General features: G+C 38.5%; 4 protein-coding genes across 4 annotated transcripts; all 4 read right to left on the bottom strand.

The window, feature by feature from the left end:
- Positions 1-359: 359 nt before the first annotated feature.
- On the bottom strand, positions 360-2,671 carry LOC113334892. The gene is made up of 8 exons (XM_026581112.1): positions 2,070-2,671; positions 1,933-1,966; positions 1,612-1,851; positions 1,419-1,508; positions 1,188-1,253; positions 1,002-1,093; positions 856-903; positions 360-776 (listed from the first exon to the last, which is right to left on the bottom strand). Exons 1-8 carry the CDS (start codon positions 2,423-2,425, stop codon positions 659-661), a joined length of 1,044 nt encoding a protein of 347 aa, XP_026436897.1. The 5' UTR covers positions 2,426-2,671; the 3' UTR covers positions 360-658.
- A 486-nt stretch (positions 2,672-3,157) lies between these two features.
- On the bottom strand, positions 3,158-5,096 carry LOC113335003. The gene is made up of 8 exons (XM_026581226.1): positions 4,659-5,096; positions 4,531-4,564; positions 4,213-4,452; positions 4,049-4,138; positions 3,861-3,926; positions 3,688-3,779; positions 3,541-3,588; positions 3,158-3,462 (listed from the first exon to the last, which is right to left on the bottom strand). The coding sequence occupies exons 1-8, from the start codon at positions 5,012-5,014 to the stop codon at positions 3,345-3,347; spliced, it is 1,044 nt and encodes a 347-aa protein (XP_026437011.1). The 5' UTR covers positions 5,015-5,096; the 3' UTR covers positions 3,158-3,344.
- A 702-nt stretch (positions 5,097-5,798) lies between these two features.
- LOC113334634 (histone-lysine N-methyltransferase SETD1A-like) lies at positions 5,799-6,362 on the bottom strand. The gene has a single exon (XM_026580843.1). The coding sequence runs from the start codon at positions 6,360-6,362 to the stop codon at positions 5,799-5,801; it is 564 nt and encodes a 187-aa protein (XP_026436628.1).
- Positions 6,363-6,972: 610 nt separating this feature from the next.
- Positions 6,973-8,181, bottom strand: LOC113335002 (short-chain dehydrogenase reductase 3b-like). The gene is made up of 2 exons (XM_026581225.1): positions 8,038-8,181; positions 6,973-7,920 (listed from the first exon to the last, which is right to left on the bottom strand). The coding sequence occupies exons 1-2, from the start codon at positions 8,049-8,051 to the stop codon at positions 7,128-7,130; spliced, it is 807 nt and encodes a 268-aa protein (XP_026437010.1). The 5' UTR covers positions 8,052-8,181; the 3' UTR covers positions 6,973-7,127.
- Between the last annotated feature and the right edge of the window lie 15,775 nt (positions 8,182-23,956).

Raw genomic sequence — 23,956 nt, 5'->3', positions numbered from 1 at the left:
CGACTTTTAACTTTTAGAAATCAAAAAACAACTTTTTATAAGCTATCCAAACAGGATGTGCTCCTGCCTCTCCAGAAATGGAAGCCAGAAATAAAATGTTTTTGCTTCATAAAAAGTTAACTTTTCGATTTTTAAATGTGGTTTTGAAATTCAATATCCAAATTCATTCTGAATTTTCAACTTTTAACTTTTAGAAGTTAGAAAGTAATTTTTTATGAGCTATCCAAACATGTTGTGTTTTTGCTTCTCCAGAAGTAGAAGTCAGAAACAAAATATTTTTGTTTCACAAAAAGTTAATTTTTCTGCTTTTTAAAATTGTATACTCAACCTGACTTCTGACTTTTATGCTTTCTTCTGACTTTTATGTTTCTAGAAGTCAAAAAGCAACTTCTAGAATGGTTATAAGCAAATTTATTTAGATCCGTAGATATGGAGTTACACATTAGATTTTGGGGTTCAAATTTAACCCATTGCCATATTGGAGTCACACTCATAGCAAGTACGCACAATGATAACAAGAAAAATAAATGATTGTTTGTGTATTAGCATCTGATATCATCTCATCTCATCTCATAGATTGGTGAAGTGTAGTAATACCAAGAACTCTCGTTCTACGTACATGCAATAGTTGATCAAGCCATGAACAGCAAGGAAGTCACTATTGTATGCTCAGAAAGGCACGAGGGAACCACTTCGAGAACTCTCCGTTCTTTAGTTTTATGATCAGCGCATACAGCCCGTAGCAAGGGATGTGAATAAGGGCCAATAAGAAGTACCTGTAGATAAAATTCTTAGTGTTGGCATGCAAATGCGAAATACATAGAACTTAAGTTCAATATGGATTTAGTGTTTTACCATAGAGGTGCCCATGGAGTTGATAGATCAAGGAATGGGTAAGGCCACCTGGAAAAAAGAAATGAAACCACCAATTCAGCAAGAAGATTAAAACTTTTGCTTTGTTCGTCTCCTGTTAATATGAAACGGCGTTTCCTTTAGCTTACCATGAAACACCACATGCGTGAAGAACCCATTGGAAAATGACATATGTAGACGTGAACAGCACGAAATATGCAAGTCGAAACCATGGAAAGGGCTACAAACAAGCAAGTCATAATCACAATTTTATTATAAGATATAGAAGACTAGAAATGGAGTAGAACTTCTCCAGATTTGACTGTCATACTTACAAGGCTGTTGAGAGCGGCGTCAATGAGAAGAAACACAGCGTTAAGAGAATGCATACATCCCATTAACTGCCAAACAGAGGCCATTACACACGAAATTAGCTCTTGCATGTTGCAGAACTCAGAGGAGACTGATTAGGCCATTATACATACTTCCTATATAACTAGGTTTAGGGTGTGCAGCATTTTGATATCTTAATCTTACACTTGTCAACAAGGATTGAGTAATCTCACCAGGTTCAATTTGACCCTTTCAATTGAGAGAAACGGGACTATAAGAAACCAGAAGACAATATCTGTAAGGACCACGGCTCCTGCACAAGTCTGACAAGAGAAATATTGGTTACATATTTCAAGCAAAACCACCTAGTTAGCTCGCTAAGGAAAGAAGTACCTATTTCCTCGAAAAGCGTTTAGGCGGGCTAACCTGATATACTGTTTGCATCAGATATCCCCAAAATCCAGCAATTTCCTTGACGGCGTCCTGCTCATGATAACTCTGCACTTTGACTGTAGCTCTGACTTTGTTAGCCCAAAAACTTATGGTTGTCTTGGATTTACTACTCTCTGCAATATTAGTTCCTACCGAACTATTTCTTCCATTGTTTTCGTTCACAGGTTTCCTCGAGTTCTCCCAACATCCTTGTGCCGATGTTATTGTGCCAAGCTATATGCAGAAACAAATGTCAGGACTGAGAACTTGCACATTGATCCAGAAGTATAGAGAATGTTAGATGGCCACACATACCGCGAAATAGATGATGACTAATATAAAGGTCCACCTACATATCACTCACAGAAAGCGTAATTAGATCACCAGTAGTGTTTATTGCAGTGAATATAAAATGCATAGAAAATATTATATGAAGGAGAAGGAAAACATACTCGGTGTAGTAGAGAAACATAATTTTGCCGTGCACCTGAATATCCCAAGCCAGAAAACGAGCCATAATAACGAATGATAAGAGCCGTGTAACCAGAAGCCACACAGGGTTAAGATTTCGCCAACAACTTGTCCACAACTGACAGGATCCTACATGATTAGGCTGTGTCCACTCTGCACTGACGTTTCCGTTGCCTTCATCAGGTTGAGAAACCAACAATAAGCTCTCATATTTCGTTGAATATTTTCTTGTACCGTCATTCTCTTCATGGCGCAGGAGCATCCATATGGCAGCAAAAATAGAACCGACAACAACGATGAAGCACAGAAAGTCGTACCAGTGAATTAGTACTGTCATGGATACAACTCTAGAGGATATGAAACTAACCTAAAAATTTAGATGTGATCATAATCTCTCATACAATGATGAAGGTTAGTGTTTAAGCTGTTGACTAGTGAGTGATGAACAAAGAAAAGCTTAGTTGAGCCAGTTGGTATGGACTATTAGGTTTGGTGTTTGCATCACGTTTTTGGAGCTAATACTTTTTGGTCCATCCCCATGACACTAAAAGGGCAAGAGGGTCCATGTTTTCAGTACAAGTTGGATTCAACTGTGAGCCCTTCTTGGAAGAGAAAAGGAGTTGCTAACATCAAAAAATAAATAAATTAGATCTTCTCCTAACCCACCACCTAACTATCAACTGTAGGAGAAAAAGGGTTCCTAACCTATTTGTATTAGCCCAGCTGGTAGGGAGACTAAACTTGCCCAACAACTACAAAGGGTTTTGGTGGATGCGGATCAGTGATTCTAGAACTCAAATTGGCATCCAAAACAAGGACAAGATCTGTTCATCATTCAGTGTTAGCTCAAATACACTTACATCGTCTTACTCACCATTATTCTCCTCCAGCTGGTAAGTTTCGGCTCATGACTACATAGCTTTTGTTCAATATGTCCCTTGGTCGACTGTGGTTACCTTCACTCTTGAAGGTGGCAGCGGCAGTGACAGTGGATGGAGAAAGTTTTTTTTATCTTAAATTTGATACAGGTTATTGCAAATATGGGGTCTTTGCTTCATTGGAGGGACATTATTACAGGAATGATTATTGTCTTTGATGTGTACTCACTGGTCACTGAATTGGAGCTATGAGCTTAAATTTCACGACAATAGTACCATTAGCATTTACCAAATGTGACAGTTACAACTATGGTTACAAAAGTTGTAATCCCAATCAATGCACAATAGTTGATCAAGCCATGAACAGCAAGCAAGTCACTATGGTATGCTCACAAACGCACGAGGGAACCACTTCGAGAATGCTCCATTCTTTAGTTTTACGATCACAGTATACAATCCGTAGCAAGGGAAGTAAATTAGGGCCAGGCACAAGTACCTGTAGATAAAAATTCTAGTGAGCGCGAAAGCAGAATATATAGAAGAGCTCAAGTTCAAGAGGGATTTAGCATTTTACCATACAGGTGCCCATGGTGTTGATAAATCTAGGAATGGGTAAGGCCACCTGGAAAAAAGAAATGAAACCACCTATTCAGCGACAAGATTAAAAACTTTTGCTTTGTTTGTCTCCTGCTAAGATGAAAACTCGTTTTGTTTAGCTTACCATGAAACACCACATGCGTGAAGAACCCACAGGAAAACGCCATATGAGCAATTGAAGAGTAAGAAATATGCAAATCGAAACCATGGAAAGGGCTACAAACAAGTAAGTCGTAATCAGAATTTTACTAGATACAGAAAACTTAAACCTTCTCCAGGTTTGGCTGTTATACTTACAAGGCTGTTGAGAGCAGTGTCAATGAGAAGAAACACGGCGTTAAGAGAATGCATGCATCCCATTAACTGCCAAACAAAGGTCATTAAACATGGGAGGATTACTGCATTGGATATGCTAGATGCTACATATATCCTAGATAACGAGGTTTTGAATCTTATACTTCTCAACAGGGATCGAGTAGACTCACCAGGTTCAATTTGATTCCTGCAACAGCCAGAGATGGGACTATAAGAAACCAAAAGATGGTATCCGTAAGGATCACAGCTCCTGCACAAGTCTGGCAAGAGAAAGGTTGGCGTTAATTGCTTATTTCAATGCCACCTAGTTGACTTAACGTTTGGGCAGGCTAACCTGATAGACTGTTTGCATCAGATATCCCCAAATGCCAGCTATTTCCTTGACGCCGTCCTGCTCATGGTAACTCTGCACTTTGACCGTAGTTCCGGCTTTGTTTGCCGAAAAATTTATGGTTGTTTTCGATTTACTACTCTCTGACATCCTCGTTTTTACCGAACTATTTTTTGCACTGTTTTCGTTGACAGGTTTCCTCGAGTTCTCCCAACATCCTTGTGCCGATGCTATTGTGCCAAGCTATATGCAGAAATGAATGTTAGGTTTGGGAAGTTGCACTTCACTTCTGAAGTATAGGAAATGTTAGAACACACGTACCGCAAAATAGAAGACGACTAATGCAAAGGTCCACCTATGTATCACTCAGGAAACGCATAGTCAGAGCACAGGTAGTGTCACAAAATACTATATGAAGGAGAAGGGATTCAAGGGAAAGGAAAACATACTTGGTGTAGTACAGAAACACTGTTTTGCCGTGCAGATGGATGTCCCAAGCCAGAACACGAACCATAATAACGAAGGATAAAAACCGTGTAACCAGAAGCCATACAGGGTTGAGATTTCGCCAACAACTTGTCCACAACTGATTGGATCCTACATGATTCGGTTGAGTCCACTCTGAAGTGATGACATTTCCATTGTCTTTGTCAGGTTGAGGAACCAATAAGCTCTCATATTTCGTTAAACATTTTCTTGTACCGTCATTCTCTTCGTGGCGCAGGAGCATCCATATGGAAGCAAAAATAGAGCTGACAACAACGAGGAAGCATAGAATGTCGTTCCAGGGAACTAGTACCGTCATGGATACAACTTTATCTTGAAACTAACCTAAAGAATTTAGAGATCAGACAGAATGTGATGGATCTTTCACACAATAATGAAGGTTAGTGAGTGACGAACAGATAAAAGCTTATTTGAGTTAGTTGGTATGGTAGGACTATTAGTTGTACTTCTAGAGAAATACAAGTACAACGAGGCAGACATCAAAATTTCTCCACTTTGTTGGTCCATCCCCTAAGACATACTAAAAGGCTAAGAGGGTCCATATTTTGAGTACAAGTACAGGAGAACAGAGGATCGAATCCTCCTACATTAGAATTAGAGTATTTCGCTGAGTTTTGGACAAAGGAAAATAAAAATTGGCAATACAAACTTCTAGGTAAAAAAGCACACTATGTTTTTCAATTTCTTTCATCTTTACCCCCAAAATCTCGTTTGTCTGTTTGATCTTATATGGGTGTAGCTTGCCCTTTGGCATATGTCCCTTGGTCGACTGCAGTTAACTTCATTTTACCAATCTGTACATAGCTGTGGCAGTGGTGTAACTAAGACCCAGAACCAAATCTGCATTTAAGAATGGCAAAATGGAAATGAACCATTCTGTCAGATGCTAATTAACCAGTTTATACTTCAGAGTAGGGATTTGGAAAATGTTTTCCGGCTGAAAAGTATTAATGAACAGCAGTCTAAAAGCCACAATCAAAGATGAAAAACCCCAAAGAAACTATTACAATGCCCTAAATTTATCGAAAGAATTTAAGCTTTTGACAGTGAACTACTTGTTGCAGTTGGTACCAGTACTAGTACTACCACTTCCTTTTGATTATCGATAAATTGATGAATCCAGTCGTCAATTCTTCCACCCAATCTTCACTTTCGTTACTAGATTGAGTAGATTCATCTCTTTCAGCACTTCCAGTCATACTTCCCATCATCACCTTCTCATCATCGCTTACAAAATTGACATAGAAACCGCACTCTGTTTCAGTAGTAATATTATCCATTTCTTGATCTTCTTTCTTATCTTCTTGATGTTGCAGAGTACTACTACTTTCAGCCAATTCTTGATCTTCATCTTTAACAATTCCTTCTTCATATGTTCGTGTTCTTTTAGAAGAATCTGAATCACTAGTTTCAGCTAATTCATCATCATCATCCAAACTGCTACTACTTTCATGTTTGCGTTTTAGAACTGATAAAGATTCTTTATCTGCACCATCATCTCCAATAGTACCAACACCCGATTCTGGGTTTTCATCTTGAACACTTTCTTCTTCAAATTTGCGTATTCTTTTAGAACAACTACTGCTACTTTCATCCAATTCACCATGTTTGCGTTTTACTTCTTTATCTGCAGCTGTTGATTCCATTGTCACTTGAGACAGATGTTCTTCAAATGAGAATCTTGAATTTCGAATGTTCTAGAAGAAATTAATTGATTTATCCGTATGGGTTTCTTCCGATTGATGATGAAAAAAGGATTTTGATTTTTATATATAGAGACTGGAAAAACTGTTAGACCGCCTTCCTCCCTTTCAAGAATATTTTGGCGCTCAAGTCATGTTGATATGGGCCTGGCGGGCTATTGGTAAAAAATCTTACTGCATCTAACATTCTAACTATTGACATGTTTCAGCATCTTCCTAAATGCTGTTTTCAGAGCCATATGCCGCCGTTCTGTTAGTAGCTATGGCATACTGTCAGCAGCAATAACTTGGTGAAAGGCAGTGACAAGCCTATCGGAATGGAAAATATGCTCACAGGTGTTGCTAGTGCTTCGCCGCTACCCCTTTCTAACACTCACCAGGGGGTGAGCCGTGAGCTAGATTATAAAGATTTTGATATGCCCTCTCTTAGGATGCAGCCACTCTAAGCACCTTTATTGCAGCTTGCCTGGCACAATCGAAAACCTTATTTTTCAATTCACATGTCACATGAATCTTCAACTCCAAAGATACATTGAAGTCGGACACAAGAAGATGCCAAAAGAAACAAAAATGATATTCAATCCCATTGCGTAATAATGAAACAAGTTGACATCGCAGATTACTAGGAAAAAAAATGCACATGGTACTCTTATTCAATTGCCCGCAAATCAAGCCTCAGTTTCGCTGAAATATTGCAGCTTCTTATGATCATGAAGTAGCAGAACTAACATTAATGGGAAAGCTACTAGCCGCAACTGTAAATCCGCCATCAACAACAAGATTATGTCCATTCAGATAAACCGAATCATCGGATGCAAGAAACAATGCAGCATCAGCAATGTGTTTAGCTTTCAAAATAATCCCTTTCAGAAGACTCATTTTTGCTGTATATTCTTCAACATGCCTTGCACTAATCTTGCCTATATCACAGGCTAATGGTGTTCCAACTCCAGATGGAGAAATACAATTCACCCTTATTCCGTAAGCACCAAGTTCGCTACAAGCTGATTGAACCAATCCTAGCACAGCGTGTTTAGACGCTGTGTAACAGTGTGGTGCAAATCCAGCTTGAACTGCAGCTACACTCGCAGTACATATAATCGAGCCACGGATTTTTCTGTCTAACATCGCACGAGCAGCGTGTTTGATCATTAATGCTGCACCGGATACGTTTGTAGCAATAATCTTGTTAAAATCTTCCAAGCTGAAATCAAGGATACTCGAAAAAGATCCGCCCATACCTGCATTGCTATACACAATATCTAGAGATCCATATTTCTCTAAAGCAAATGCTACTGTTTCTTCAACTTGTTTTTCGACACTTACATCGCAATGTTTGTAACTAGCTTTCTCTTTACCAATTGAAGATACAACTTGATCCCCTAATTCGTCTTGAATGTCTGCAACTACAACGAACGCACCATGTTCGACGAATAGCCTCGCTGTTGCTTCGCCAATACCACTTGCTGCTCCAGTAATTATAGCTACTTTACCTTCTAATCTGATTGCATACATATATGAAGTGAAATCAAGATCTAATCATCATTGAAACAACAAACAACAACAAAAAAAAGTGAAATAGAACAGTATGTAGTTTGAGAGATACAAAGAGAATCACCTTAGTTTAGACATGAAGAGATTGTGTTTGAAGCTTGTAGAAATGAATTTGTAGTTCTCAAGTAAAACGATGAACAAAGAAAGGCTAACAAAAATTATAGTCAGAAGATCTGTTGTTTTTTTCTATGGGGAATGAATTATTGTAATCGTCCTTTGACATTGTACAGTTTAAAGGAAAAAACAAACCAACTAAACATTAATGTGCTTAGCTGTCTCCCACCGCATACAGTGCACGTTTATCTACAACTAGTTAGTAATTCTCCTAATCATTCCCGGATGATTCGCGCTCTAACTGACCGAATTCGAATAATATTTCCGAACTATTTGAACTCCGAACCTAATTTCGATTTCACGGATGATTAGCGAACATACCCGAACTGACCGAATCCGAAGGGTATTTTCGAACTAGAACTTTGTTTGATTTTTGTATATACTTTATATTTAAATACAATTATTCAGTTAAAATTTTCGATTGATAGTTGTTTAACCAGTTTTATGTGTTGATTTTTGTTTAAAAGTCTATAAACTATTTTTTAATACATTTATGTGATTAAATTGTTTACTTCTTGTTAAATAATCACGCTAAAATGTTTTTTCCATCTTATAAATCATACACAAATAAAATTAGTCCCGTAATAAGGTCACAATACTTATCAATTTATCATATATGTAAGCCGAATTTTAAGTGCTGAACTCACATTTATAAAATGAATATGCACGTGCGTATGTCGTTCCGAACTATTGTCCGAACAACGTACCGTTGACCGGATTTTTGACCGAATCCGACCTATCCGAATTCGTATAATTCCCGTACGTATAACGTCCCGAACTACTACCCGTACCCCGAATTGTTAACTAGGATCTACAAGCGAGATCCAGTCGACATGGTCACAGAGGTAAGAGAGCGTTTAGATACCAAAACTGGTTCTGCTTTTCCATAAGCAAAACTTACAAGTAAAAATTAAGAAAAAATTATTTCACAAAAAAGTTTAACGTTTTTTATTTTGAAAATGCTTTTGAAATTTTATATGGAAACTAATTTTTTACACTGGCAGTATATTCAAACGGAAATGCTATTTTAAAACTAATTTTTATTCCGGCACGGGTTGGTTAAGTTAAATTTAGGGCTAATCAATGGTTTGGTAATATCTGGTTTTTAAGGGTTTAAATGGAGATTCAAAATGTGGGTTTGAAACTAAGTGGGGTTAGCCCAATTGGCTAGGAGTCTGACTCTCAAATAGGAGGTCAGCAGTTCGAGTCTCCTCTCAAACGTAATTATACTAACTTTAACATGGGTTTAAGAGGGACGAGTTTTAATTATACTAACTTTAACATGGGTTTAAGAGGGCCGAGTTTTAAGCGGGTGGCAACGCTGCCAAGGGGAAGAACGGGCCTATGCCTAGCATCAAAAGAAAAAATGTGAGTTTGATGTAAAAGATGAAAATTGAAGGTGGGTCTGTGAAAAGATTACAGCAAAACCAACTAAAACCAGCAAAAAAAGATGAAGTTGGAGGTGGTTTATCCCTGTGACTTTCCCTTTCTTAGAAGAACATTAATCTTAACCTTTTATTATTTTCTTCTCTTTCTTCTGATCAAGTATTCTTCGCTCGATTGAATTTGAGACGATTGTTTTCCAATTGAAGCTATATGGAAACATCAGATCTCTTTGTCCAAAACCAAATCAACATTCAACTTGTTTGTCTTGGTCAATGGACACTTATAATTATAATTTCAATTTAATAAAGAGAATAATCAACAAGTAACATAAATTAGCTATTAACCACCCTATACAATTGTACTTGGGATTTTTTTGATTGTTCCTCTAGGTTTCAAGTTCATATGTTCTCTATAGTTTATACTAGGGCTGCACAACGGGTAGGGTGGATAGGATATGGACTATACCCGCCACCCTACCCGTTTACTGGCGGTTAAGAAAATTTTTACCCGCCACCCTACCCGCCATTAAACGGGTAAGATTCTACCCAACCCATTCTCTGGCGGGTAGGGTAGGGTGGCGGGTATAACCGTTTACTACCACCAACACAACCTCCAATTCCAGTTCATCAGCAACTGCACCACCTCTTCATACCCTGTAGTTTCTCAACTGACACAAATTCATAGATTCCTTCATTCCAGTTACAATTCAATTTCATTCATCTGCACCAAACAATAAATCAGGGCAACAGTTGACCATAAGATGTTCTGTTCCGCTTCATACTTTCCTTGACCTCAGGTTGAGAAGCTGGTGGAGGTGGAGGTGGCGGAGATATAACAACACCGACCCTTTGTTGCGCAGATTTAGATGCAGCTTGAGAGGGAATAGGAGGTCTCGTTGACATCACTTCTGTAATCTCAACCATGCTTCCTCACCAGTCACTTCTGCAACCATTTTTGTTCTCTATAAGTTAAGTAAATTTATATTTCAAAAAATTTACCAGTTAAAAGAATCCACTTAAAAGACTAAAACCGATTTCATATCGAGTTACATTAAAAATTGGAAAATTACAACTGACTTCTAAATCATCATAAAGTCACTAATTCCTACCTTTGGGCCTTTGGCCATTGAAGATAAACAGAGTATCAAGTAAACAGACCTTAAAATGTTAAACATTTGAAGATTGATGTGAGATCAAAATATACAATGGCAATGGTGTAGAAAACATTAAACATCCTAGCAAGGGAATGAAAGTGGTAGCTAATAAGGTTAATACAACACCATCCTACAATGGGAGAATGCCTGATCATGCAATAATCAGCACACACCATGTTTTCTATATCCCAAAAAGAGTACAAATCACACATCCGTTCTAACCCCTGGATGAAAATGGAAACAAATTTATCAAGTTCTAGGTAACCATAAAACAACTACCACTAACTGGGGCGTGAATTTTTAGCACCCTAAAGTGAATCGGCGAACGGCAAAACATGGATCCATACCCATGGATGAAAAGCGAAACAGATTTCAGACATACAAAACAAAATAATTCCATTTGGTGTAACAAAACATCAAAACAAGATCCGCACATAAAAATAGGAAATTGAGGGAAACCAAGTAAAAGAACTACCACATATGGTTAAAGATGATTTGTTAGCGGTAACATTGCTCTCTGCTGACACGTCAAATAACTTAGTCCAGCACTGAGTAACTTAGTCCAATTTCATGGTTGATGAGTAAGCTACCTAGATGTGAAATAAATGTGTAGTGCTTATTTGATGAGATTTCATTTGAAACTCGTCCCCCATGTGGAACAAACTAAATTTCTATGAGAAATTCATCAATCGGTTAACATGCATGTTAATTTCTCAACTAAATTCCTAGATCTTATTACTCAACTGATTACTCATATGAAGAAAGTAGAGGAAAGCCCTTGGAAACGGATGTAAACCCTAGTTTAAAAACACCACGAAGTCATCAAACACTAGTTTTAACACGCCAAGAATTACTAGATTCGGAGGTAACAACAACAACATCAATAAATCGATTTCACTTTTTGGGGAGTTTGAATTCAAGAAACCATGGAGATATAAAATAGAACCGAAGCTGAAATCAAATAAAATCCATGCTTTATGACTCCATCAAATACATCAAACAAAAGGAAAATTTGCAAAATCTTTACAGATTCAAGCAATAACAGCAAAATAAAATCATGCAATGATAATAAAAAAATAAAAAAAAAAGTAAAACAAAATTGGGTTTATACCTGGTGAAGTCTTCTTCTTGTACTTTCATCTATATCGAGTATGAGATGAGGGTTTGCTTCAATTTCAGGAGAATAATGAACTGTATCTAGGGTTACAAAAATTAGGGGATGTTAAAGGATTATGGTTCTAATTCTGAGATGGAGTTTGATTCAAAGATGCAGTTATGATTAGGTTTTGAAATCGATGATGAGAGGTGTTTGCGTATGAATATGAATAAGTAAACTAAACTTTGATGAGAGTTTGGTTTTAGGAACAAATAACCTAAATCTAGGATTACAAAAGAGGGGTTTTCTGTTAGATCGGATACATGGGTTTTAATTTGGAGAAGAGGTTGGGATTAGTCTTTGATTGTGATAGCAGAGGTTGGATCTGTGGGATTTTCTCGAGAATGAAGAGAAGAAGCAGAACGAGTTTGTGGTGAATGGTTCGATTTGGGGTTGAGTTCTCTGAAGAAAGATGAACAAAAGGGTCTTTATATTTTACCCCTGATATCTTTAAAAACAACGAAAAAATGTGCAGGAGAAAAAAACATTAGAAGGGTTATTTTGTCTTCTAAATATAAGGCGGGTAAGCGGGTAGGGTAGGATAATTTCGAACTTTACCCGTCACCCTACCCATTTAACGGCGGGTAAAAAATCTTTTAACCGTCACCCTACCCGCCAAATAATGGATAGGATAGGATACGGTTAAAACATTGGCGGATAGAATAGTATTGGCGGGTATGGGTAGGATATGTGCACCCCTAGTTTATACTTCTATGGAGAAGGAGTTAGAGAAGAGTGAAAAATAACGAATAAATAAAAGGATTCCTAGGTGAGAGAATGACTTTCACGTGATCGGATACACATCACCATGCCACATCATCTTGGGCGTAGACTGCGGCATAAACCGAGACTCATAATAGCATTTCCAATATTCAAACAGGATACGAATGTTCAAAGTTTAAAACTCAATTTTGGTGAAGATGCTTCGGTAAGGTGCAAGTTGACTACTAGTGGAAATCACGTTGGAGTTGTAACTTCAGTCAATTTTTCAGGTGTCTTATTGCTATTATAAATTTGTAAGTTAAGCATATCATTAGCTTTATCGATTTATTGCACCCAACATTAGCCTATGTTTTGCTGAATACCTAGCTAAGTATTAGAACAACTGAGAGGAAAGTTTTTTTTGTTATACATTGTACAAATTCAACAAAAGGTAGAGTATTATGCTTCAAAAAAAAAGGTAGAGTATTTGATTAGATGACCAAGAAGTTGGAGAAAACATTATGAACAAAGTGATAAACTCTATCAGCCCAATTTCTTTAGATGGATCATTTATAAAACCACAACTGATTCCACCACTGTCAGATTTTAAATGTCTGATTCCATCACTGTCATTGTAACCGAATTATAATGTCATTGTAACCGAATTCAGTCAAATTGTTGACGTTAATTTATAATTTTTTTAAGTCAAACCTATCCTAAATAATGTACATTGAATATACTCCCTCCGTAGTACCAATGATGATTTATTTCAAATTTGCAATTCTTGAGGCAAGGAGGATGGTTGAATTCGGCGCAACTGCTTGTCTCGCCATCACATAATCTTGGTAAAAGATATCTTAGAATATCTAGGCATTATATAATGCTCGGAAACCATCTTGATGTGTTTCAATTTTTTCAACCCTTGCAGTTCCTGTTACTCTTTGTACTCTTGTTTATCTGTTGTTTTATAAGTAAAATGAACAAGGAATTCATTATATCTTCACATGTTCCTCAACTGTTTAACTTCAATTAATCTTAATGATTTTGAAGTTACGGGACACGTTTCAATCTTTTCATTTACCTGACCTTATTCATTCCAAGTCTGTAAGTTGTCTAAACTATTTAAACTGTGTCCCCTGTGTGTTCTAGACACTTGTGTAAGATTATAAATCAAATCAACATTTGGCAGACCATTGTTGACCTGATGGGAAGTCAAAAATTTCTCAAAACGACCAGTCTTCTTACGTCAAAACTTTAAACTTTTATTCGTCTTGAAGTTGTTTAAAATCATATTTAACTTATTATGAAACCTAGTATTGTGACTTTATGTCATTTCCTTTAGTCAAATCAAATGACCTCGTGCAATCGCGATGACTGCGACACTGAGTTAGGATTTCATTTTCTAGATTAAATTTACTGGAGAACTAACAAATAATAAGTTTGGGATATTTGATAAACACACTTTTATGTCTGTTTTATAATATTCGTCCCAATTTCAAGGAAATTTTCATCTTTTACCAAATGGGTATTTTTGTAATTTGATGAAAATGGTATTTTTGTAATTCTGGCCATAACGGTATCCAGGTAAATTCATTTTATGAAAACAAACTCCTAAATATCGTGACAAGTAAAAGGGGTAGGATCCGTTGACATGGTTATCATGACATAATCTTCACATGGCGGCACCTTTTTTTCTACTAAATCTAAACGACGATGGATTTGAATCTAATATTTTGGGGACATATTCCTCACGTAAAACTCTACATTCATACCACAAATGAGAGTGTTCCGAATTATGAAACTCCACCTTCCACAAATTTTAATTTCAACCCTTAATCTTCAACGGCTGATATTCAAAATCGTAGATAGTGGATTATACATCTCGGAACGCTCTCACTTTTTGTTGGAACGTAGAGACTAATAAGAAGAACATGTCATCAAAAAATTAGCTTCAAATTCATTCTCGATTGGGCTCAGTAAAAAAATGACGTTAAAATATGAATATTATGTCAATATAACCATGTCAACGAATCCTACCCCTTATCCCAAGTAAAATACATGCTCCCTGATTAACAATTAGGTTACACTTCGGTTAGTTATTGTAAAAAAATAAAAATATATTTAATTGTTAGACATTGGCACATGTCGGTTCACCATTGGCGCCTATACTTTGAATATATCAAGTCACTGAAGTATCTTAAGAATAGGAAGCGAAAGTGAGAGAAGTTTTGCTCCAGGTGGTTAAGGTGATGGAGTAACACCGTGGGATTTTGTAAAGGGAAACGTGTCACTGAAAGAATTTCTTTTTAGTTGCAATTTTATGATTTCGCTACATGTCATGCTAGGTGTCACACGCCCATTTAATCGCCTAAAATTTTTATGGGACATGACCGACAATACTCTATGGTTCAGTGATTCACCATCACCCACAAGTACTCATCCTGGCATACTTGCATCAAAGTATGCATCTGCCTTCACTCCAAAGGCTTTGCACAACAGAAGTCTTTACTCTTTTTTCTCTCTAACTCTTCATGCCCCCATAAACATAAGAGGTTCTACCATGCACTTCAACACTTCACACAAGATCAACAATATAATGAACACAAAGAACTAACACAATAAACCAATTTTATTGCATTAAGGAAGATTATACAAAACATTCCATCACATGGACCAAACAGGCCATCGCCCACTTGGTGATGCCTTTATTCTCTCAAGTATGAGACTACATGTCTACAAAACTCTCCTATGTAAGCCTACTGATTTTTCTCACTCCTTAGGACTGTTTATACAGCAAACTCACTATCCAAAACCATGCACAACACTTGCACACGCATGGAACAGCCATGTGTCCCGTTAGGTAGTTTTCATAACCGCCAGCTTTCTTTTCCAACTGCCACCTTTTGTGTTGTCAAGCCAACAGATGCCACACCTGTTCTTGGTGGTTATGAACACCCCATATGGTTATAAACTTCCTTTATAACCGTTATGTATTGTCTCACTTCATTGGCATGCTCGCAAAGCTAATAACCAACTCCTAACCGTCACTTGAGCCGTATTGCACACTTGTTGTGCCATACTAGATTCTGTCTAGCACCAACGTTCATCTCTCTTGGCCCTTCATATTTATCATTCCAAACTCATGCACGGACAATCCTTATGCTTAAAAAATCGAGGCCAGCTCCTTAAGCTCACTCTAGTTACTCATGCGTCATATATGCTTCACTTCGCCAATTAGCTTGACAACAGCAATGCAACTCTTGCATTACCAACTTGTTTGCATTATTCAAGCTTTATCCAGCCTTGAACTAATGCATAGACTAATCCTTAGTATATTATACATGCTTGCATCATCCTTGAGTTTGGGCCAACTCAATTCCACGGACATGCCAACATGCCAACTCGCACGTTGCATGTTGCATCTTGAAACTTTGGCCTAGTCTTGCCTTCTACTTAATGAAGCTTCATTGTGTCGGCCAATAACTTCATTACTTAGCCAAATGCATTTACAATGTAATGCCACTCTTGCACTTCATTGGACCTGCGGGGTTGTACCATTCTCGGCACTTGACAGTCTACACAGTGTCGTGCCATCCTGGCTGCACACTGACTTGTTCTGCAACTTTGTAACGCAGAATCATTATGCGCCACTTGCATCCCTGTTATAGACCCCCACCTCCCAATCTGTTCAACGTCCTCATTGAACGCAACCAATTACACTCAATATACTTGTTCTTCGGCCTTGTACACTTCTGAGACACTCTCAGAATTCAACAAACTTGTTTGTCCCTCATTCTTGCCAACTCTTTCTGCCTAGTACCATATGCCATCACTTAGCTTTCTTCCTTGTCATTGATCCTACTGACTTGCACTGTTGTTGTCACATTGCGCATACGTTCCAACTCCCACTACAATCGCATATCAACACCCAAATGCATCTTGGAAATTGTTCTTGCTAATTCCCTGAATTAGGATTGAATTTCAATTGAATCATTTGCGCCTAAGTGCACGCAAGCAATGATTCCTCCCAACTGATCATACTAATCATTGCCATAGTCTTTTGCCTTCATTTTCCGACTTTAGTTGCACCACGCAACATAACAGGACTTATACAAGACTTGGCCTCATTCTTCAATCATATGCGCCTACGCCAAATCATTCCATGCCTTAAGGTATGCACTATATGACTCCATACCATTCTTGGTATGCGCCACAATCTATATCCTTCGCTGCACTTTCCAACTTCAAGACTTTCACTAGATTTGGCCTCCATATCATATTGCAAAATTCACCTTTTTGGACTCGCATCATCTGTATGCCAAAGAACCCGCACCTTGCTGTTCTTTGCATGCATTTTCGCAACATCATGATTGAAATGCATGAATTTTGTACTAGTCATGACTTAGCATACCCGTGACATCACAGCGTCTCTTTAGACCAGGCATCCTCTTCACGCGCCTTTGAAACCAACACTTTAAATATCACTTGCTCTTTCAAACTGCTACGCTTTAATGTGGCGGAAAAACAAAATTATGTTCTTTCTAACAATGAGTTACTCTTAAATCATATACTTGATGGACTAACATCTTCATTCTTGATGCGTTACTCCATGCATTCGCTGCCAAATGCCTTCGCACTTCCACATAACTCCCAACAGCAAACTCGACTATGCCACCAATTCCTATATTTGATTCTTTTCACTTTCAAAGTCTTTTATTGCATATTTTGGCTTGATATTCTATGTAGCATTTTCCACGCGAACTATTTTTACTTTGAACGAAAGAGGCAAGGCTTTCATCTCAAATACCCTCATTCACTACTACCTTACATAGAGAGATAATTTCCAACACCAAGGTACGCTTGATGCAAACTGAAAGTATACTCAAACTTGAGCAAATACTTGCACCAACTGATTGCAACTTGTAATACCTAACAATCCTTGCAATACTGACTTCAACTTCGCTTCTAAGCAACAAAGGAAGCGAGACAGCACCTACTGTCCCCAATGTAACAATTCACTTTGCCACATGCACTCTTCCAACTATCAACGTTCGTATGCCACTCCCATAACGAAGCACACTATAATTGACAATTAGTTGAATACTCCTTTTAGACTGATGCTATCATTTTGCTTTATCTTTCATGAAGATTTCTTTAATAATGGCCACATGCCATCTTTATGCATCACCACTACTTTGTCCTTCTTTTTCTATGCATCTATGATTCGCCTAACTTGCATCTCCAACCGCATCATGCATCTTGGCCATGCCCAAATCTCATTTGGCGCATGCTACTGTTGCATACATGGTATGCCAATTAACTTGGTAATTCTGAGCATCACCATAGAGCTCGGCAAAGTCATATCACTCAATAACTTTTGCGGATAAACACTTTGGACAGTTGCAAAAAAGGTCATAATCCTTGCAAATGAGGCACCACTGCCTGCGTTTGCTTGAATGCCTGCATTATCCTTCAAACTTGAAACTCATTTTTACTGTCCATGCACAACTTGTTACTCTTGTTTTTCCCCTTCTCCAAAATCAGCTTTGTAGCAATACTGATTTGTAGTTGACAAGAACATCCTCTTGTGGTTATGATCATATGCAGGTCTTTGGACACCCTTGTCCAAGCATACTGATCCCACTCATAAACCAGGTGCAAACACACTCCTTGTGTGCATCTAGAATCAATGAAGAACACTTTGCAAACGCAAGACCGTGGTATATTGGGTTTCCTAACTTGCGCTTATTTCTTCAGCCTTCCCATAAGCTTTATGCTAGATAAGAACTGTCCATCCAATTCTTGCTTCACGACATCACATTGCCACAAACATGCTGGTTTGCAACCAGACTTTGGATTACCACCAAGGTACATGCATTCAAGAGAGATTTCATTAATCTTCCATCAACTGGATACAGTTAGAGCATATTTAATCTATCACATAGACATTTTCTTCATCCACTTTTCCACTGCAAAGGCCATCAACATCTTTGCATTCAGGAATTTTCGAAAAATTCCCATTACAACACGTAACATACTCGCTACTGATAACATTACGAAAGAATGCATTCCAAATGCATAATCTTCGCATACTTGTGAGAAACATGGACTTTAAAACCTGACTTGCACCATAGAAGTCAGCATACTCCTTAGTTTTGTCATGACATCATTTGAAAACCCGGTTTTCAATGATTCTCGCATGTTCGTCTAACACTTTGGGAAGGAATTTTGACACCTTTGTCATAAACTTTCATGGCCTGCTGCTACTTCAAGCTGCAAAGTTTATTCCAATTGATCTTTCCACACAAGACCAACTTCTTCTAGTCTCCATACTAGTGAAACCTAAACAATTATTCACTGAATTTGACAAACAAATGACGTTAAATTAAGTAAAAGAGAGAAAAATCATCAACTGTGTCCCCTAACACAGCTCTGATACCTGTTGTCACATGCGCACTTAATCGCATAAAATTTTCATGGGACATGACCGGCAATACTCTGTGGTTCAGTGATTCACCATCACCCACAAGTACTCAGCCTGGCATACTTGCATCAAAGTATGCATCTGCCTTCACTCCAAAGGCTTTGCACAACGGAAGTCTTTACTCTTCTTTCTCTCTAACTCTTCATGCACCCATAAGCATAAGAGGTTCTGCCATGCACTTCAACACTTCTCACACAAGATCAGAAACATAATGAACACAATGAACTAACAAAATAAACCCATTTTATTGCATTAAGGAAGATTATACAAAACAGTCCATCACATGGACCAAACATGCCATCACCCTCTTGGTGATGCCTTTATTCTCTCAAGTATGAGACTACATGTCTACAAAACTCTCCTATGTAAGCCTACTGATTTTTCCCACTCCTTAGGACTATTTATACAGCAAACTGACTAGCCAAAACCGTGCATAACACTTGCACACGCATGGAACAGCCATGTGTCCCATCAGGTAGTTTTCATAACCGCCAGCTTGCTTTTCCAACTGCTACCTTTTGTGTTGTCAAGCCAACAGATGCCACACCTGTTCTTTGTGGTTATGAATACCCCATATGGTTATAAACTTCCTTTATAACCGTTCTATCTTGTCTCACTTCATTGGCATGCTCGCAAAGCCAATAACCAACTCCTAACCGTCACTTGAGCCGTATTGCACACTTGCTGTGCCATAGTGGATTTTGTCTTGCACCAACGTTCAGCTCTCTTGGGCCTGCATGTTTATCATTCCAAACTCATGCACGGACAATCCTTATGCTTCAAACATCGAGGTCATCTCCTTAAGCTCACTCTAGTTACTCATGCGTCAAATATGCTTCACTTCGCCAATTAGCTTGACAACAGCAATGCAACTCTTGTATTACCAACTTGTTTGCATTATTCAAGCTTTTGCCAGCCTTGAACTGATGCATAAACTAATCCTTAGTCTATTCTACATGCTTGCATCATCCTTGAGTTTGGGCCAACTCAATTCCACGGACATGCCAACATGCCACCTCGCATGTTGCATCTTGCAACTTTGGCCTAGTCTTGCCTTCTACTTAATGAATCTTCATTGTGTCGGCTAATATCTTCATTACTTAGCCAAATGAATTTACAATGTAGTATCACTCTTGCACTTTATTGGAACTGCGGGGTTGTACCATTCTCGGCACTTGACAGTCTACGCAGTGTCGCGCCATCCTGGCTGCACACTGACTTGGCATGCAACTCTGTAATATGTAATCATTATGCGCCACTTGCATCCATGTTATACTAGGATTGGCGATTAGCTACTTAGGAATTTAGAGAAATTGGATTGGGTAGATAACTTTAGCATCCTATTCTAGATCTGTTGAAAATCTTCTACCCACGGGTGTATGTATATATATTATGCTTGTTTTATCTTTTAGGTTTTGAGTAATTAGGTTTGGTTCTTTCTTAGCTGCACAAAGAAAACAAAAATATATAGGATACCTATACAATACTTGCGAGCAGTGGAAATAATATCGAGCTTCCTTATCAGGGGACTTCATTCTTTGTACTTATTGTTCTTCTCGGCGATTATTCGGCTAGTGTAGTAGCAATTAGTTGGCAAGTAAAGGTGGCGCAATCCTAATCTATGAGACATCGAGGAAGAGAGAAAGGTGAAGCATGGAATCACTTTATCGGATCCAGTGCAGTAAAAGAGAAAGTATCTACTGCATGTGGAGGAGAAGTAAACACGTGTAAAGTAAAATCCATATTCAGCGGTCGGGTCTGAATCGAGGGACAATGCATTAATTGCACTGACAGAGCACGCGTAGGAACAGGAGGGTCACGTCATAACAGTATCGAATGCAGAGGATGGTAGAATCGGATCTGGCAGAGTAAAAACATCGGATTAATGGATGTTGGGACCATTACCATTAGACGAAAGCAAACTTGAGACGAGAAGATATAGATCGGGAGACCTATTCTTCATAGGAGCACAGAGCCGGAAGTGGAGTGTCGGAATGAGATTTTAATGATCATCCGACGGGACCATCAAGATAGATAGACTGTGACCAACACTGTAATCTCGTTGTATGAGAATCTTAGCCTATAAACATAGACTCTTGTGTTGAGAGAAAGGAAAGTGATTTGTAAGTGAGTAAGGAGAGGGACTAAGTAGTGTTGAGAGCTATCACCATTGTAACTTGAGAGAAGTAATAAGATCATCCTTTCACCCCCGTGGATGTAGGTAATCATGCCGAACCACGTACATCTTGTATCTTTGAATGTCTCTATACTTATTTATTATCCTATCTCTTCATTTTGAATGTTAGATGTAGGATGTATAGCTTCTTACAACCACATTTTGGCGTCGACTATGGGGACGAGTAACATATTTAGATACCTTGGTTAAAAGAGTGGAATCTAAAGCTCCTAATCATCTATGATGATAGTTGAAGCTAAAGGAAGAACTTTTGTAGTTAGTTTTAAAGATTATGTTCGTAGATACGTTATATTTTCAACCATGGGTTCGTTGAACTCATGGGCCTATTTGATAACTCTTGAAATATCATTGTTTCAAATCGTTTAAAGTTTTAAGTTATTTCGATTTCGGGTTTTGAGTTGATGTTTAAGTTACAAAAAGGTGTTGATTGTTAAGTTCCTCAAACCATGCGAGTTGTTAGAAAGTTTCATAAAGCTGCCAAAATAACATCCATGATATTTGGTTGAAGCTACAAGAAACTTCATCTCACTGGTAGGAAGGGAATATAATGTGTGGAAGTTTAGAAAAAATCGAAGGTTTTGGATCTGTGAAAGAGACGTTGTCGGATCATACTATTATAATCAGCAACTCGGCTCGGAAACAATGAGTTAGAATGCTAAGAACAAATGTTACTGTGTTTCTTTAAAAAATCAAAAAGTATCACCTTTTCTCTAAATCTATAGAGGTATGGAGTCAAATGAAAAACCTAAAAGTTCCAAGGTAAGATTATCCTTGATGAACTCGAAGGAAACCATAAAGAGGGACGAATTTTTATTATAAAATCTACGCCTTAAACGATCACAACCCAAGAGTACTGATTCCTTCAAGTTCCAATGAAGAAATTCAATATGTCAAATATCAGTTTAAGTTAGTTTTCAGGCCACCTGTACAGTTGAGTAATGTCACCTGGAAAAGGGAATGTTAGGACAAATAATGATTCATGCGTAGGGAAAGTACAGATAGCAACGGGTCATTAACCCACTTTATGAAGTATCATGAGAGTCAAACTAAATAATTTGCTGAGTTCAGCGTGACAGAAATAGGAGAATCGTACTTGTATATATGTATTGTCCAGCTGACAGAACCTTTTAACCTGCTTTTAAATTCTTGCAAAAACTGTTCAAAGTGAGGTGTTGTTTATTTCATGTCGTAGGTACAATTCTCGGAGAAGAAAGAGAACACGACCCGGTGGCCAGTGCTTCGGGAACTATCAGGATTCTTAGGAGCCGAACAATAGCAGGGACCAGTATGCAAGAAGGGGTTACTGACTCACGACAAGAGAACAGCCACCGGCCACGACCCGATGAGAACTTAGCACCAGCTGCAGAAATGACAACACTCAATGAGGAAGTTAACTTGGGTCAGGATGATGACAACACTCTCCTAGGAAGCATCGAGCCGAGTCAGAGGAGATCAGAAAACATGATAGATGGACTCATTGCATCCAACACTGAAGACGATGAGGAAGTATTGCTAGCATAGGAAGAACAATGACGGACCAGGAGGCACGCTGAACATCAGGCAGCTATAAATCGGGAAGAGGAGTGATAATGACAGATTCGGCTGAGAAAAAGAAATGAGACTCGAGCATCATCGGTAATGCCACCAGTGATACCACCAGCGGTACCAGTAAATCAGCACCATGATCCATTTAGTCATGAGAGTACAGACCCGACCTTGTTGGCAATTTTGGAAAACCAGAGAAGGCAAAAGGAATTCATGAGGGAGTTAATTACAAAGGAAAAACATAGCACTTGAGGAAGAGAACCACCGACTTAGAAATCAAGGGTCGAGGTCGCGAGGGTCATCCAGCCTAGGAGCATCAAGAGATCATACCCGGACCCGATCAGGATACGTTCACGAACCACCTCGGCATCAAGGAACTGTACCCGATCCCACTAACCCTAGAATGGGATACGGTCCTCCCGAAGATTCAACATACGAGGAAGAAATACCCCAACAAAATGAGAGATCCGATACAGCTACCGAAACTAAACTCTGACAACTTGAAGAAATGGTTAAGAAATTCGCTGTAAATTGAGAAGATGACAAATTGACGGAAGTAATTAATGAAGCAGAGAAGACACCCTTTACCCGACAGTTGGAGCAAGCACCATCTCCCCCAAAGTGTACTCTTCCAACTTTCCCATCACGGTTCGACGGCACCGGAGACGCTGTGGAGCACATCAAGATGTACATAATATCACTTTTACAATGGAAGTGCAACGACATAGTCATGTGCAAATTCTTTCCGGAAAGTTTGGAAGGGGAAGCTAAGAATTGGTTCTATACCCTACCCGAAACCTCCATTGGAAACTACGGTGCGTTAGTGGATACTTTCCTCGAGACCTACATGCATAACAGCATTGCTGGGCCAAGGGTTAACAAACTATTCACATTAGCACGAAGATTCAGAGAACCATTAAGGTCTTTAACCGATAGATGGAGGAAGTTATGTACCGATATCGTGAAGGTACCTGTGGACCAGCAGATAATTGGGATCGAGAGTTCACTTGGGAAAACGGATCCTATATGGGTGGAAATGTACACCGAAAAGCCGCAAACCCTAAAGTATATGCGGAAGATGCAAGAACATTACATTGCCCTAGAAGAAATTTAAAAGGGAACACAAGATAAGAACGTTTATGAGGCAACCAAAGCAGCAAAAACGGTCCCAAAAGGAGTTATGAGGCTACCCGAGAAGAGATCGGGACCACAGAATAAAGGTCCAGGAAAGAAAGAGTGGTCGAGA

The sequence above is a fragment of the Papaver somniferum genome, unplaced genomic scaffold (genome assembly GCF_003573695.1).
Source record: "Papaver somniferum cultivar HN1 unplaced genomic scaffold, ASM357369v1 unplaced-scaffold_137, whole genome shotgun sequence".
In the NCBI taxonomy this organism is placed as follows: domain Eukaryota; kingdom Viridiplantae; phylum Streptophyta; class Magnoliopsida; order Ranunculales; family Papaveraceae; genus Papaver; species Papaver somniferum.
The sequence above is the reverse complement of the archived record's forward strand: the minus strand, read 5'-3'. Positions and strand labels throughout refer to the sequence as shown.

Bases quoted from the DNA above. Each gene is read 5' to 3' on its own strand.
- LOC113334892 (XM_026581112.1), bottom strand. From the start codon at position 2,425: ATGACAGTACTAATTCACTGGTACGACTTTCTGTGCTTCATCGTTGTT. The intron at 1,254-1,418 runs GTGAGATTACTC...TCTGTTTGGCAG, and splicing joins AAAGGGTCAAATTGAACCTG to TTAATGGGATGTATGCATTC. The intron at 904-1,001 runs GTAAGCTAAAGG...TCTTTTTTCCAG, and splicing joins CACGCATGTGGTGTTTCATG to GTGGCCTTACCCATTCCTTG.
- LOC113335003 (XM_026581226.1), bottom strand. From the start codon at position 5,014: ATGACGGTACTAGTTCCCTGGAACGACATTCTATGCTTCCTCGTTGTT. The intron at 4,453-4,530 runs GTACGTGTGTTC...TTCTGCATATAG, and splicing joins TAGTCGTCTTCTATTTTGCG to CTTGGCACAATAGCATCGGC. The intron at 3,463-3,540 runs GTAAAATGCTAA...TTTTATCTACAG, and splicing joins ACACCATGGGCACCTGTATG to GTACTTGTGCCTGGCCCTAA.
- LOC113334634 (XM_026580843.1), bottom strand. From the start codon at position 6,362: ATGGAATCAACAGCTGCAGATAAAGAAGTAAAACGCAAACATGGTGAA.